The 16,840-nt window shown below is 39.4% G+C and overlaps 2 protein-coding genes across 7 annotated transcripts in view; one reads left to right on the forward strand and one right to left on the reverse strand.

Moving 5' to 3' along the window:
• The window catches only part of LOC119723106 (cAMP-specific 3',5'-cyclic phosphodiesterase 4C-like), a 49,407-nt gene extending 44,755 nt beyond the window's left edge, over positions 1 to 4,652 (forward strand). For all 4 annotated transcript variants that reach the window (XM_038193631.1, XM_038193632.1, XM_038193633.1 and 1 more), the window contains exon 14: positions 1,197 to 4,652. In XM_038193631.1, the coding sequence (XP_038049559.1) occupies positions 1,197 to 1,610 (414 nt within the window). In that variant the 3' untranslated portion in view covers positions 1,611 to 4,652. The remainder of the gene's footprint in view (positions 1 to 1,196) is intronic.
• Positions 4,653 to 10,742: 6,090 nt separating this feature from the next.
• Positions 10,743 to 16,792, reverse strand: LOC119723108 (tctex1 domain-containing protein 1-like). Of its 3 annotated transcripts, XR_005270517.1 has the most exons (5): positions 16,682 to 16,792; positions 13,798 to 14,032; positions 12,659 to 12,815; positions 11,226 to 11,461; positions 10,743 to 10,759 (listed from the first exon to the last, which is right to left on the reverse strand). XR_005270517.1 is itself a non-coding variant. In XM_038193636.1 (4 exons), the coding sequence occupies exons 2-4, from the start codon at positions 14,028 to 14,030 to the stop codon at positions 11,303 to 11,305; spliced, it is 549 nt and encodes a 182-aa protein (XP_038049564.1). In that variant the 5' UTR covers positions 14,031 to 14,032; positions 16,682 to 16,792; the 3' UTR covers positions 11,150 to 11,302. The 3 variants fall into 3 exon arrangements, 2 of the variants coding, with proteins under 2 accessions (XP_038049564.1, XP_038049565.1); XM_038193636.1 differs by lacking the exon at positions 10,743 to 10,759 and having other exon boundaries at positions 11,150 to 11,461; XM_038193637.1 differs by lacking the exons at positions 10,743 to 10,759; positions 16,682 to 16,792 and adding an exon at positions 14,699 to 14,814 and having other exon boundaries at positions 11,150 to 11,461.
• Positions 16,793 to 16,840: the final 48 nt, after the last annotated feature.

The raw sequence follows: 16,840 nt of genomic DNA on the forward strand, positions 1-16,840 counted from the left end.
TTTTTAAATTGGACAGTTTTTCTAGTAATTCAAAAACTATTCCAATTTGAGTGAGCCATTTAACAAAAACTCTGCCCATGTGTTCAGTTACTGAAGCAACGGATTTATTCAGTTAACTTTGCTTGGCAAAGCTCAGCTACACAACAGTGCTCACTTTTACTTAAATCAACTGTGCTATGTTTAACTTTTCTGTACTGGTCTGCCCCCATATATTTTTCTCTGTACTCATGTTGTCAGAGTTCTGGATGATGTCCATGGCATCTGCCTTGGTCTGTTTTCACCTAAAACTGTTAATATTTTTGTCTGCAAGATAAGTTTGCGTTAGCACCATGTGAATAAATCTCTTTTGTGAGTATGTGTGGTTCTGAAAAGAACTGGAGGGACTCCACGTTTCAAACAGTATGCTCTGCCCGTCGTCAGGAGAATGAGGGATTCCAAGGATGATGCGATGTATAAGGATGGGTGCGGTGAGGCGTGAGAAGGATGCAAACTGGTGAAGCTCGAAACACAAATATGGCTCTAAAAAAAAGAGATTTATTCACAACTTATCTTGTCTTAATATCTTTCCCCCATGCAAACCTTCAAATCTCATTTTTGTCTGCATTGCATTCTGCATTGCCTCTCTGCAGAGCTCTACTAGTGGGGCAGTTAGGGAAATATTGGGGGGAATTGTGCCTTTGATGATACAAGCATGGCATTTGGCACACACGGTCAGAGTATGTCATGTGAAAGATATTTGGCTATAGGGCCATCGCAGATTTGTCCTTTGAAACACATAGGTAGAATAACAATCAATTTTCAAAATTTTCAAACTGGCTGCCATTGCTTGTTATTCTATCTATATTATTTTTAAAGGGTAAATCTCTGCTGGCCCTGTAACCAAATATCTTTCTCATGACATACTCTGACTGTGTGCCAAATGCCATGCTAGTATCATCAAAGGCACAATCCCATCACCTATCTGCCGACCTATGCTCTGCTTCTCTCTTCATATTTTTTCACATGATCCAAGCAGCTGTTTGTAGTACTCTGTTCGGCAGAGTCACGGTCTACATTTTCCTGTGCTCTCCTACCCTCTGCTCAGATAACTAGCCCCCGGGCCTGTTACCTCAAGGCTCTGTCCAACCTCTTCTTCCCTGTTGTCTTACACCCTTAACTTGGCTAATGTTGAACAATTCTTTATTGTCATCGGACAGGTTGGCTTCATCGACTTCATCGTTCACCCCTTGTGGGAGACGTGGGCCGACCTGGTCTACCCAGACGCCCAAGAGCTCCTGGACAACCTCGAGGAGAACCGAGACTGGTACAGCAGCCAGATCCGCAACAGCCCCACGCCGACGTCCGAGGAGGACACCATCAAAGAAACCGACGAAGACGAGAAGTTCCAATTCGAGATGTCGCCGGTGGAGCGGCCGGACGTCACCAAGAACAACCTCGACAACGCTCCTCCCCCAAAGAAGGATTCCTTCAAGAAAGTCACGGTGTCGGGCGACACGGGATCGAGATCCAACTCGAAGGAGTTCTCGCATCCGGAGGTGGTGGAGACAGACGCCTGCGAGTACAAGTTTGCAAAGTTGAAGGAGAAGTCGTCGAAAGAGACAGACTTATAATGGGGTACACAGCGTCCTCCCATTGACACTTTTCACCCGTTGTATATTATTAGTGCAGTTTATTTATATTTAAACGAGTGTGCAGAGAGAAGTCTTCACAACGTTATAGTTGCTTTTAAAATGAAAAAAAAGTGGATTTGAAAAGCTTTTGAAAACATTGCTGCCAATTTAACAGAAATCACCCTTATTTATATTAAACGCAGACATTATAGATTTTGTTTTCGTTTTGTCTAATGCACAGCCTGATTTTGTGCTTTCCTTCACCGTTTTGCACATTGATAAAAGTTGAACGATTTTAGAGATTTGCATGAATAATTGAGAAGTTAACGCGGCACTGCGGTTTCTGATCTGCTATCGCTGCAGTGAGCACTTTGAATATGCTGCATGTGTTGCTGATGATATTCCAGTTAGAAAAATAGGGTCAACCAGTGTCATCACTAGCTAAGATGCCCCCCACTTCTTGCTTCAGCTTGCCACACCTCTTATGGGCTACCCAGGACCACCATCACTTGGCTGTTCACCCAGCTATGCCAGTCACCTACGCTTCAGGATATGTTTTCAGGCCTGCTTGGCCGGATTTCATTGGACGAAATGAGCCTGAAATGATACCGTAGAATTGCAGTACGGACAAAATACACCTTGGAATCATGTGACCTGCAAAATACACCTTGGAATCATGTGACCTGCAAAATAGGCCTACCGTACACCTTGGAATCATGTGACCTGCAGAATGCACCTTGGAATCATGCGACTCGCAAGCTACACCTTGGAATCATGTGACCTGCAGACTCTACCCTAGGATCATTTGAAATTGATCTTAGGATCATGTGACCTGCATAATATGCCTTGGAATCATGTGACCTGCAAAAACACCCTGGAATCATGTGTCCTGCAATATGGAGTGCCGAAAGTGAATACGTCACGTGCACAAAACGTGTGTAAAAGACATTAGCGCGTGATTCAGCCTGAGAACCAACATGTGCGCGTACTCCATTCGTTTGCACTACACTTTCTGGTTCTAAATGACGTCAAACTTCGGTACTCCGTTCACCTTGGAATCATGTGACCTACGAAATTCACCTTGGGATCATATGACCTACAAAATAAGCCGCCAGTTCAGTATTTCGAGTAAACCGCTCTTGAGACATTCTTGACGATATTAATGTTCATCAGAAGAATGCAACTTTATGTACAGCCAAAATTAGCACACATGAATTTGCTGCAGTAGGACCACCGCCCTCGTTAGTTTCATTCCTGCCAGTTCAGGGGGCAAACGTCACTGCACTGACCGTAGGTTTTCGTGTGATATGTTCTACAAAGCAATAGATAATTCTCGCCCACAGGATAGGAGTAACACTATGGATGCATCAGTGGTTCTGTGTTTAATTATGTAGAAACACATGTTTTTTAAACGCCATGGCCAGTTATGATGGTTCACTAGCTAGCTTTTAAAGATTTATTGGATCGCAGCCAAACAGATTCTCTAAATTGTTACTGATGTTCACCAGTGTCAAAAAATCATACATCTTTTTAGCAATGGACACTAAAGGATAACTTAGCATACTTTACTGGTTAGTGAGGAATTTTGGCTTATGTACATGCATACAACCCGTAACTAAGGATTCTGTGCTTACAGGGTTAGCACAGAATTTTTCTGCTAGCGCTGTTAGCACAGAATGGTGATCGTAAGCGCGGAATTCTGTGGTTAGCAGCCATGAAATGGCCCTGTTTCGTCCAAGTAGAAGAATTGGGCCCGGGATACCAGTACAGAATTTCACTGAAAATGAGCCGAAATTTATGTGTAACATTTGAACTCTTTTGCATGGACCTTTGAAGTATTTGAACAGCATTCTAATTATTGTTTTTGTGTACAGTGACGCTGCCAATTTTCTTTTTCCTTATTTAGTACCCCAAAAAGAACGTTTGGAGTATTAGTATTTATGAAAAGACAGCATTAATTTATTCAAGTGTTTACATCACCACGGAACAGATTGTGACGATATCTCTGAACTTTCAGATTTAGTTTCAGATATTTTCACTTGAACAAAGAAATTGACTGGAGCGGGGTTTGAACCTGCAGACCTTCGGATTGCCATCCCGGTGCTCTACCAACTGAGCTATCGAGCCCTATGTTGGCAGTTCCCCATTTTGTCAATGCCTTTGTTCAAGGGACATGTAGTTCTTGATAACATTTCAAAGTTTGTATTCAGAAACGGCAAAATTAGATTAATTTGGTTTGAGGCAGGAGCAAGATGAAACGCAGGTTCTCAGTATTGTCGACTTATTCTCACCGATTGATCCTGCTGAAGACGAAATGGCTGGTGCATATGTGATGCGCTCAAGCTTAAGGAGTTGTTTGTCGGGAATTTTCATTTGGAGATACAGGCCAAAATAGGGCCACTTCATCACATCACTTCATCACATCTCTTGGTGTTCCGACTTCCATAATTTTTGAAATAAAGATGGTATCAGCATACGGTTTTCACAGCAGTAATGCTGAGATTGTTCTCTTATCAAATCTGTAAAATTGACCAGGGGCGACAAACGACTCATTTAGCTTGATGGCATCACATATATTGGTTGCCCTTGTATCATTGGACTTTAGAGGTTTGAAAATACTGGAAATAAATTGAAGAGGGATAAGCTCCAGTTTGACAATAGACATTTTTTTAAAAAATTTTTAGAATTTTTTTTGGGGCTTAAAACTTGTTAAAAAGAATTCCGCATTCTGCATGTTACCTTAAAATTGATTTTAAGAATGTTAAAACAAATTTGGCACAGCTGCAATAACTTGACGTTCTTGAAATGATATAACTTTTGTTGCATCTCTTTAAATTAATACTAAAATGATTTTCTTATCTTTGGTAAAATGGGTTTTGGCACTGGTTTGCATGTTCCATTTTCTCCATGTATTCAACTTGCAAAAAAACTGCAACTTTTTTGTTGGTCGACTTTAAATTTGGAGTTCCTTTGACAACTTAATTATTTACCGAGATGTGTGCGCTTGGACAGTTAGTAAATAACAAGATTTCGAAGTATTTATGCAAGTTGTATGGCCAACGTAAGTGAGGAATGTACATTTACATGACAGGAATGTGGTTCATGTTAAGATACGACGATAGAACCAAGGATAGGGGAAAGTATTCCTTGAAATAATATTATATAAATAATGTAAAACACTATGTACATATTGGCTGTACACTGTACAGAGCGCGTGTGTGAGTGTGTTTTAGGTACTTCACTATTGTACATGTACAATGTAGATATAAACCCGAAGACGCACTTGTCAAAAATTGTATATAATTAGATTTTTTCAGTTTTTCTCTGAAAGCAAAATACCACATTATATATTGTACCTCATAACATTATTTGATAATTATTTTGCATTAATATTTAAGATTTTTTTCTGTTCCTTGAATAATTGAAGGACTATATATAGAAATAGTGTGAATAATTTGAAGACGGAGCTTTCACATATTAAATATTGGAGTAATTAAGTAATGTTCTGTGGCATGTTTTTACCAGGTAGCAAAATTAGCTGGTGAGTTTCAGACATGTCCTTTAAAACAAAAAGACACTGCAGGACCTTCTCAAAATGAGGGACTGAATATTCAAAAAAATTACTACAGTTGTTAATTTTATGCAGCCAATCATGCAACAGAAGTGTGTGTCACGTAGTCTGTCAGAGGTCAATGCGTGGTGGCCATAATGGTACGAAGGATGTCATTGGTCGGCAGAAATCTAGACAAACCGTGCATGCGATCCTCTATGCATATTATGCTGTTGTTTTATAACATTTGGATTTTAGAACAATGTATTCCAAGAGTCTTGTGGCAGATTTAACAAAAAAGCACCGTTGATATTGATAGGAGTGGTAAACACCTCAAACTAATGGGGAAAAAAGGACACCTTAGTGTATTTTGTCAAACAATAATTTTTAGAATTTAAAAGATGTTTTGCAATATTTCTGCTATTTTTACCTTGTTTTGAGACGGTCTCAGCTGGTAGCATGTTACACTTAGCCCCAAAGAAAATTCACACTGATTTAGAATAAGATTTAAATCATTTTAAAAAAATCAACTTTTTAATCTTCACAGCCGAGAGGCAAAGACAGTGTAAATTGGGTTTGCAAGCATGGTGCACTATTGGCCAAAAATATTAGGTTTCACATTAGAAATTATTTATATTTTAAATCCCTATTTAAAAAAAAGTGGCAAATGAAATCGTATAAAACCACCAAACTGTGGGGAAGTTGCTCGGAAATATGATGCCAGTTCAGTGAAAATAAAAACTCGGCTAAAACACTAAAAGTCTTTCAAATGGGATGTGCCAAATTGCCACATTCAAATTCTGCACTCAAGTTTTGTGCTCAGTAAGTTTGTAAAAAAAAGAAACTTAGTCTATAAACAAAAACACATTTTCCAAATTCATTTGCCGACTCGAGGGATGTTAAATTTAAAGGATAGTGGCAAAATCAAATTTGAAAGAATTTTCCTTTCATTGTTTTATCACAAGTAGACATTGTTCTCAAATTGAGGGCAGTTTTCTTTATTCTCAATTTCATAACTGCTGCAATGTACTACTTTGCAGTGTTTGAAAATGAAAGGGAATTGTCCCATAGCCAACCCTGCACACGTTCTCAAGGCCCAAAGTAGGGATACCGATATGTCCTCCACCCACCCCAAGCCCTACCCCATACACCCCACCCCAGGCCCATCCTACCCCAACCCACCTCCACCCTACTCCCCCACCCTCCCCCTCCCCCACCCTCCCCCTCCCCCCTACCTCCCCCACCCCCCAAAAATAGGTTTCTAAATTCTGGTTTAATTTTGCCAATAGTGTACCGGTGCCCTAAACTTGTCTGTTTTTGTCATTCTTGATAATTAATACAATGCACGGAAATTTAAAAAGACACTCGAAAAATAAAATGATTCTATTTGTCAGAGTTGACTAAACCGTTACCACGTGTTCCTTCTTCTTTTCTTGTCTGGCTGTTTGTATTGAGATGTATTAAAGCGTGATGATGATGATATGAAGTTATGTAGGCCTATGAAGATGGGTCTGAAAACTCTCTGAGCGCTTTAATCTGTGAGTCGGGTGGGAGACAGGTTTGCGTAGCGGTACTTTCCTCGCCTTCCACTGCTGTGAGTCGGGTTCGATTCCTGCCTGGGCCAAAATGTGGATTGGGTTTTCAGTCCCTACCTGATTCCGTGGGTTTTCCCTAGAATATTCTTCTGGCATTTTCCTCCCACCTCTAAAACTGTAATTTCTTCTTAGTGTCTTGTCTACAGGTTTCTTCAAGCTTACTAGCTTACAGTGCCTATAGGCTGCTTTTGAGGATTCCTTGGTTTCAGTACCAGAAATATACTATTAATAAAATAATAATAAATAATTTTGGATGCGTAGTATGAGGAAATTGAGATTATAAGTGAGTTTTTTTTACTGCATTCAGAAACAACTAATCCCCCTCCCCAACCACTGCACTTTCTGGGCTCTTTTTAGCAAACTGGATTGCCTATGTGACACTGCAAAATTAGGTGAAGATACACTGTAGGAGAGTATGTTTTTGGTTGAAGTTTTTGTGACCTTGACCTATGAATACCAAATCATTTTTTTGCCAAGTCTTTTCATGCATCTGATCCACAAAACGGCCCGGATTTAGCCTATTCATGGGTGCTACGGGGTATTCCTATACAATTGTACTGCCGGGCTCTCTTCACCACTCTACAACCAGTCCAAAAAGTAAAGTAAGTCAAGTCTGTCACAAGCCAATATGGCCCATCAGGCCGGCATTTATCTCCGGTTTCAGTAGCATGAAACACCTGAGAATATTTTGTATTCCCCCTGGATGGGATGCTAGTCCATCGCAGGCAACTCCCAAGCTAATGCCGGTACCCATTTATACTCCTGGGTGGAGAGAGGCAGGGGGGGGGGGTGAAGTGGCTTGCCCAAGGACACAACATATGGCCAACAGCTGGATTCGAACCCCTGACCCTCTGATCATGAGTCACTAACCCTAATCACTACGCCACACTCTCGCCACAACCAGTCTAAGCATGAGTGAAAGTTAGTTGGTCAGTGAAAATGGTTACAAAGGCCTCTGGGCCCAGTTAAAAAAAAAAAAAAAGTAAAGTCTTAAACTAGAGTTTCATTAGCAATGAGTATACTCATTCAAGAAGTGATTTTCAGTTTCTCTGGACGGTTTCGTTTATTTGTTCATATTACACCTCATATTCATATTACATGTAATCAATCTTTCGGTAAAGTACCTTCACAACTTTCAAACAACAATTGCAGAACAGTTACAAAGAAACTTCAGAAGTGAACAAAACTAGATCACATTTCAAAATGCACCTGGTATATGACAGGTGATAAAAAGACATTAAAAAAACATCATTACTTATTTTTCAAGAAAATACTGAATACAGCCTCGTGTCTGTGGAATCTATTCCGAGATTTGACAAATAAAGCGTTTATTCCCAAAACGCGATATCCATTGATAAAAAGTGGAGAGTTTTGCATGGTTATGACACTTTAAAGAATAAAAACAGTATAACAACTGTTTGAATTGTGTTTAACAATATCACAGCCATCAAATAGAATTCAAATTGCTAGTGCCCATGTACACGGAAAAAATATTGATTGAGTATTAACTAAATGTTGCCTGGAATACATTGCAGTGATGCTAAATAATTTCCATGTACACTGAAAAATATTGACTGAATAAACTAAATGTTGCCTGGAATACATTGCAGCGATGCTAAATAATTTCCATGTACACTGAAAAATATCGACTGAATAAACTAAATGTTGCCTGGAATACATTGCAGTGATGCTAAATAGTTTCCATGTACACTGAAAAATATTGGCTGAATAAACTAAATCTTGCCTGGAATACATTGCAGTGATGCTAAATAATTTCCATGTACACTGAAAAATATTGACTGAATAAACTAAATGTTGCCTGGAATACATTGCAGTGATGCTAAATAATTTCCATGTACACTGAAAAATATTGACTGAATCAACTAAATGTTGCCTGGAATACATTGCAGTGATGCTAAATAATTTCTATGTACACTGAAAAATATTGACTGAATAAACTAAATGTTGCCTAGAATACATTGAAAAATATTGACTGAATAAACTAAATGTTGAATGGAATACATTGCAGTGATACTAAATAATTTCCATGTACACTGAAAAATATTGACTGAATCAACTAAATGTTGCCTGGAATACATTGCAGTGATGCTAAATAATTTCTATGTACACTGAAAAATATTGACTGAATAAACTAAATGTTGCCTAGAATACACTGAAAAATATTGACTGAATAAACTAAATGTTGCCTAGAATACATTGAAAAATATTGACTGAATAAACTAAATGTTGCCTGGAATACATTGCAGTGTTGCTAAATAATTTCCATGTGCACTGAAAACTATTGACTGAATAAACTAAATGTTGCCTGGAATACATTGCAGTGATGCTAAATAGTTGGCAAGATTTTGAATATAGGTTTTAAGTAACTGTACTGATAAACTATACTTTGTACAAATAAAATACAAACGATATCTGTGTAATACTGCAGAACAAAAAAATAATATTGCAAATTACATTGCTTTTTAATATCTGTTTAGGCTCTACAACATTAACTCATAAAAAAATTAAATGCAAATTGCTCTCCTTTTTCTTGAGTAATATGCATAAATTGCAAAACGTTGCGTTTCGCTTAACTAAAAGTGGCTCATTACAGAACATCTTTGAGTTGTAATTTACTGCAACTAGCATGTGAAATTTATACACTGGATTTTCACGTATTGCAGCACTTAGGCCTAAAATGTACTGTGTATAACACTTGGAACGCCTTACATACAGAACTTGAATTCAAGCAATTCACAATGCAGTGCGCCATCTTGCTATGGAGAGTCCATTTTTCAAGTTTACGGTTGACAAAGCACGACCCATTTTGATGAGTGTCAGTAGACAACTTGAGCTACTTTGTTATAGATTGGGTCATAGCGTTCTGCCGCCTTACGAAAAACACCATATTGATCGAAAGAACAGAAAAGGTCAAACATATACTGGAATCATACGCTCACGAAACTATGTCGAAAACCTAACAATTTCAAATGTCCCGCGCTGCGAACGAATTTGTCGACCATCTCCCACAATGCACTGGGAAAAATGAACTCTTCGTGGCAAACTCTTGGTGGCGTACTACTTTGTGAATCGCCGAAATTGCCGGGCATTAAAAATGGCAAGCAGGTTTTACAAATGATATATATAAGATTAACATTTTAACTTTGCGTATACAATAACAGTTGGATAGAATACAATAGTAAGAAAATTTAACAACCTAACCGCAAAGAATTTGCAAAACTACCGTCAAGTACGAGTACTTCCAAAGAGTAAAACTTAAGGTACAAACAGTACCAACAAAAAACAAACAAACAAACAAACAAACATGTTTCAAACAACAAAAGGCATTTTTGTTGGATTCAAATTCCAAGTGTTCAGCCATTTCGGAACCCATAATGCATTGCACATAGTCAGCTTATGTCCATTTTGAGCATTTCAGATAATTCTAACTTATTTGTGAATAAAGCTTAACACCTAAAACTTTAAAAAATCATGGCATATTTGCCATTTAGTATTTCATGTCTGAAAATATAGTTAAGATCACTTTGTATGGGGTGTGGGAAGTTTAAAAGGCACTTTGGAAGTTGATAAACTCTGTGGCTTAATAGAGGTGTTAGTGTTTTTCATAAACATCATTTTTTTACATTTAAAAAAAAACACATCACATCATCAACCTAGTCAAAGTATGATTTTTTTTACAATTTCACACCCACCAGGTGTATCATGCGTGTATGACACCACCCAAAACTATTGCAACAAAACCACATGTATCGTATTGCCCATATTTCCTGTGAATATTTTGCCCAACAATGAATGATAGGTCTCATGAAAAAAACAGATTTTGCCTCAAAAATCTTTAAGAGCACCTTTGCAGTAGTTTCTTTTCATTACCTGAGTTGAAGACACTCTGTTGTTATAACAAGAGTAATGTTCAATGAAACACGCTCACTAAGAAAATGACTCCACTTTCTAGTGCATACAGACAACACATTTCCACTACATACCTAGCCTTAAGTCAAGTCCCACGCGCTTACCTGGACACGTGACGCACCCTGGATGCTGACACGTAAAAAGACTAGCACGAGCGGCGAAGCCGCGAGGGCCTTTACCATCTCGTGGAGAACGCTTGTGGTTTTCTTTACATTTGTCTACCGATTTGGTAGACATGCATAATGCATTACCCGTTGTGAATTGACCTATGAAAATGCAAAATTACTAACGTAAATCAGCCGTCGTCTGGCGCCAGACGGCACGCGCACCATGGCGCGCGTGCTGTTGCTGGTAACCGCAAACCACCGTTAGATGATTGGTTTATATTGCTTGATTTATATTACGTGAATAAATGAATAAGTGATTAGTTCCGCGAGATTTTTCGTGCTAGTCTTTTTACGTGCCAGCATCCGGGGTGCGTTACGTATCCGGATGGTCCGGGTATAGGCGGGTGGGACTTGACTAAAGGCTACTACATACCACAAACTGTTACAATTTGGTCCCATTCTGAATACTGCACTTCTGCTGAACCTTGTTGCACAGCCTCATCGAGAAGTCTATTCGTAGTAGATTGCGTAGACCGTGGCCGTGGCATAGATGTGTTGATTCTCGTAGGAAGCGCAGGCAAAGTTGTCCCTGTCAGCGTCCCACAGACAGCGGCTGCCCAGCCTGACGTCCTGGTCTCGCTTCTCGCCAATGTTGACGATACAGACAAGCTAAATGTAGATAAAAATAACAAAAAGATGGATGCAACTTAAAACCCTTCCCAACTTTTAAAGCTACAGTCCATCATTTGCAGCTATCCAAAAAAGTAACTGACGTAATTATTTGTTGAAAAACATACTTGGTTGAAAGATAGTAAGGGGACTAAACTCCCTGCGAAATCATTCTTTCTGGCATGCTGTCATTTTGAAGAAATCAAGGAAAGAAAGCCTTTCCAACGGTGCGTCTAAGACGCAACGTTGGAAATTTTCGTCAGTAGTTCGGTTTTTTTTATTGCTCCTTGAAACAGCTTCATAAATCACATTTAAAAGCCCTTTTCACACTAGAGCTTCTCAACCCGGGTTGAGTTCAACCCGGGTTGAGTTCAACCCGGGTTGAACTCAACCCGGGTTGAACTCAACCCGGGTTGAACTCAACCCGGGTTGAACTCAACCCTGGGTGAACCAAGTGCTGTCCCGGGTTGATTTTTTTATATTTTTCAACCTCGCGCTCAACCCCACATCATTTTACACTTGTTAATTGCAAACCAAGCTTATTTCACTTGTCTTCCAGGGGTTGACCACGAAAACACAAATTCGGGTCCACATAAAAATGTTTTTGCATTTTCTTGTCATTTGGACCTTATAATATTCCGACGGGTGCCATCTTGGCATCCTTGCACATTTTTGTAAAAAAAATAATAATTAATATGCAAAGTAGCTTCCACGTGGTACGGTAAAATATAGGTTTTCTATATATTTCTGCAGGATTTTGTCCAAATGTATCAATCACAGTGCCTAGGCCATGTTTGGGGGGCAACAAATTCATTAAAGCTATTTTGCAATGACTAATTTATGTATTTCACGCATAATATGCAAATTAGCATCCGCCATTATCTTAAATTTAACTTCAATCTACATCTCCGCATGAATTTGTCCCATCGTATCCCAAACAAGGTATGTAAACACATGTTCTTATGGTGAACAAAAATCTCAACCCTAGCCGGGAGCAGGGTTGAGTTCAACCTTAGGGTTGACCCAGGGTTGGCTATGTTTTCAACCCTGCATCAACCCCGAGATTTGTGTAGTGTGAAAAGGGCAAAAGGCCTTATAACGGGTGTTGAAGGCTACATCCACACTGGCATTTTTGCCGTTGGCTGTGGATGTTCGCAGTTACACGCCAATGTCAAAACGAAAGCTGTAGCCCGATACCTTGAATCGTTGGTAGTCTAGCGCCTTGACTCTCAGCTTGACCTCCTGTGCAATGCTCTTGCACTGTGTGCTGCATGAGATGGGCTCGTAGGTCATGTTAGCCAGTTCCTTCTCCAACGTCTCGCACAGTATCTGCTTGACCCGCTCGGGAACAAACCTGAAGTTGAAAAAAGTTCACACATCATGACCAAAATAACTGGTGTATTGTAGTGTCATGTCAATGTTTGAATTTTTTGTCTGAGCCCAAAGAACACTGAACAAATCGTATTTACTGAACAAATTGTATTTTGAAGAAAAAAAAATACTTGTCAGATTAAATGGAGTGTCCTGCCTTATGTGCAGTGGTATGTGAGTTTGAATCCTCAAGGATCATTGTTCTGTGTCCTTGGGCAAGACACTTTACTACAATTGCCTCTCACCACCCACGAGTATAAATGGGTACCCGTGAGGACAAAGAACAGGTCGGGCTCCAAGTTGTATGTGTGTTTGAATCCTCAACAGGGGATCATGGTGTTGGTGTCCTTGGGCAAGACACTTGACTACAATTGCCTCTCACTAGCCAGGAGTACAAATGGGTACCTGTAACTAATGAGGACAAATAACAGGTCAGGCTGCAAGTTGTACACATAAGTGGGTTTGAATCCTCAACGCGGATCATAGTGTTAGTGTCCTTGGGCAAGACACTTTACTACCATTGCCTCTTGCCTCCAAGGAGTATAAATGGGTACCTGTGAGGACACAGAACAGGTCAAGCTGCCCCCCCCCCCCAAAAAAAAACTGATCCCATAGTCTGATGAACAGGGGTCAAAATTGTGCAGCCTTGTACACTGGTAGAACACCACATATTTGTCAATGTTTCCTCATTTTGTGACTGAAAACAAAACATGCCCCAATTCTTTTGAAAACTGCATCACTTGATTTCCTTCATTTGCCAACAGAATTAAGAAAGGGCTCTGTGGATCAGAAAGTCATCACAAGTCTTCTCAAGTAAAATTATACATTATGTATAAGTCTTCCAGTCACAAGTCACGCCACAAGCTTTTCAATTTTTTGTTGCTCATCCCCCGTTACTCAAGATCGAGACCAGCCTTGTGAATCGACTTGTGCCAACTCAATTACAACTCTGCTGCAGTCCTCACCGTTTGGGCGGCTCCATTCGGTAACTGTTCTCGTACTCCTCCTTGTGTTTTGGTGCAAACTCGTCGTCATCCTCGTGCACCGGGGCCACGGCGAGGGACACACAGCTCTTGGAGCCCGTGTTGTGAGGTCGCGGGACCATGCTGAAGAGACTCGAGCGACCTAGGCCGGCCTGCGTTCCCATGGCTAGCTTGGCAGCCATCTGAACCGCAACGCTGTCAGGATTGGCTGTCATGGCTGTACAGGACAAGACAAAGGCAAGCCCAGTAAGGCAGGCTCCAGGGCAAACAATGTCCCATTCAATAAGCCATTTGCGAGTTAAATTTTGAATAAAATCTGGAACGCTGACTTAATCCAATGCCTCTCCCGACCAAAGAGACTGTTACTATATCACACGATTCGGGCAATCCTTAATTACTGTTTGAAACATTTAGTCTCACATGTTGGTCTACCCTGGTTGGAAACTTACCACTTTTGGTAACGCTGGATAATAATATGGTTAAACAATAAACAAGGTTTAGTTGTCTGGTAATTTAACTCTTGTCAGCTGGTTAAAAACTTATTTTCCAGGTTTTAACAGTTTAAACAAGCTGAGGAAATAACTCCGGTTTGATTATCAGTACTTTTTTGTACAAAGTAATGTAGATATTGTAACCAATTTAGGGTGAAACTTACCAGATTTGATATGTTATTTTACTGAACACTTTATTCCAGTCACCACTAAACCGGGATTAAAATTTGATCACGTTTCTCTGTCCTTTCTGAAAACTAGTCAATTTTTCCTACACTAGTGAAAATTTGCTCGGTTTAACTAGTTAAAATTTAAATGTGGGTAGTGTACACTCACTTGAACTCTAATTTTTCTCACATATTCCTAAAAAAAACTGTCCTACATGTACTTACATTTTACACATCTCCATTAAAAATGTATTTTCAGGTGAACAGTCCAAGCAGCTTTAATCAGTGAAAACTTTACAAAATGATTCCTCCTTAACTATAGATCTTTCTGCCAACAACTCCCACAAGATATTACGATAAATGAGAGACCCTAGACAAAGAGATCACAACTCATCAATTGTCAACTCTCAGGCCATTAAAATAAAAAACAATGTTCCTAGTCAGCTTCAAGGACTCACAAGTGCTCGATGATAAATGAACATAGATTGTCACATGTAAATTTATCTATAAAATTCCAAAGATTTGTGTTCATTCTAGAATAACGTCTTCCACATTTTGTTCCGTTACAATCTCATCCATGCACAAAACTGCTAAAATTAAAAAAAAGTCAGCTCTGAATGAAAACATCATTAAAAACAGATGATAAACTAAAAAAAATTATTCAATGGCCCTGGAAGACAATGTATACAATGGCGATCCATGGTGACAAATTCTTGTTTGAGACTGAGAGACGGTGTGATTTAATTAAAATTTAATTAAAAAAAGGTCTGCCGATGGGAGTAAAATAAACACTATCACAGCCCACGCCTACAATCCATTCATTATGTATACACTCTCACTCCAAATCTGTTCAATCAAAGAAGTTAATTCCCTTTTAATTAAAATGCACAACGTTGTCATTTCCTGCTAGGTAGCCAATTAATTCCACTGCCAAAAAAAAAAATTCATTCTGCGAGACGCTGTGAAGTCTGCTTTAAACTGCAGACATATGCTAGGCCAAATTGTTAGCATTAATTGACAGAGCAGCATAAGTTAAACAACAGGTTTAAATGTTGAGCATTATTAATATTATTATTAAGGGCCATCGGCGGATCCGGGAAACCCCCCCCCCCCCCCCCACACACACAAAATACATATTGTTCCCCTTTTATTGGATTTTTTTTTTGCTTCAAATGTCGGCTGATGACTGCAAATGGTGCCTGACTAAAACTTAGTGCAAATATATGGGAGTCCAGAGAGGCCACATAAAGCTTATTCTCGATCATAACCCCATATTAAAACACATTAAAATTGTGCAGCAGCAGGATTCCAGTCAAACCAGTGAGTTTGGCGGTTTTGAGACATCATATCTTTCATTGAAAAAAAAACTTTTTTATTTTTATTTTTGCCGACGCGCATGGCCATGGCCATGGCTACGGCGACGCGCGCGCATACCAGAAACCGGAGACTTTTTTTTTTCGAAATGGCTATCGTTACGGCAGTCGTTGTTTAGCGCCCTCTACGATACTTTTTTGATACGCACGCAGGTATATAATTATTTGTTTCCACATGTTTTAGCGAGCAGTGCGACAGCTCAGTCGATAGAGGGTAAGATTTTGCACCGCGAGGTTGCGGGTTCGAATCTCAGTTTTGCACTTGAATTTTTTTCCTTTTCTAACCTGAGGCTTTGGAGGATTTTTTTTAAAAGGGAAATACAGTCCGAATTTCATAACGTTCAAATTCACTTTTTTCCTTCTAATTTTATATTTTCTTGTCATGTTTTTATAAAAGTTGCAGTCTACCGTAACGATAGAAAATGGGAAATGCGTTACGGCTGCCGTAACAATAGCCACTGCGGTTTTTTGGGGCCTAATTTAATGTTGTGTCATTCCCTAAACTTCCTAAAGAAAGTTTTCCTTTACAATTTTTTGAAAAATGTCACACCAGATCATTGTTTTTAGTGTCAGTGCATTGTTCCATTGTATTTGTAATGGGAAAATATGATCATTCATAATGCACAGCATGCACGCAGCGCATTATTTAATTGTGTCAAACTGTCATAACGTTCCGCACTTTTTGTGCATGGTTTCCGGTTCAATGATCAAGTTGAATGCGAAAGTTTGAGTTTCATTGTGTGAGGACAATCACTGCAACTTCCGCTTGTTCCATTATAAATACCCAAATATGAGCGCAGGCAGACACCGTTTAAAGGCGTCCTTTTTTCCTTACCCTTCAAATGTACCGCTTCGTCAAGTTCAAGGGCAAGAAATCAAGGCGACAAAAGAATTTACAAATTTCATCGGACATGCGGCAAAACATCCATTTTTGTTTTTGTTCGTGACTTTTGCATTACACTTTTGGACCACGAGAGGGCGCTAAATTAGTTTA

The sequence above is a fragment of the Patiria miniata genome, unplaced genomic scaffold (genome assembly GCF_015706575.1).
Source record: "Patiria miniata isolate m_02_andy unplaced genomic scaffold, ASM1570657v1 HiC_scaffold_16, whole genome shotgun sequence".
Taxonomy (NCBI): Eukaryota; Metazoa; Echinodermata; class Asteroidea; order Valvatida; family Asterinidae; genus Patiria; species Patiria miniata.

Excerpts from the sequence above, each read along its gene's own strand:
- LOC119723108 (XM_038193636.1), bottom strand. The coding sequence starts at position 14,030 with ATGACAGCCAATCCTGACAGCGTTGCGGTTCAGATGGCTGCCAAGCTA. Across the intron at positions 12,816-13,797 it reads CGAATGGAGCCGCCCAAACG|GTTTGTTCCCGAGCGGGTCA; the intron begins GTGAGGACTGCA and ends TTTCAACTTCAG. Across the intron at positions 11,462-12,658 it reads TAGACTACCAACGATTCAAG|CTTGTCTGTATCGTCAACAT; the intron begins GTATCGGGCTAC and ends ATCTACATTTAG.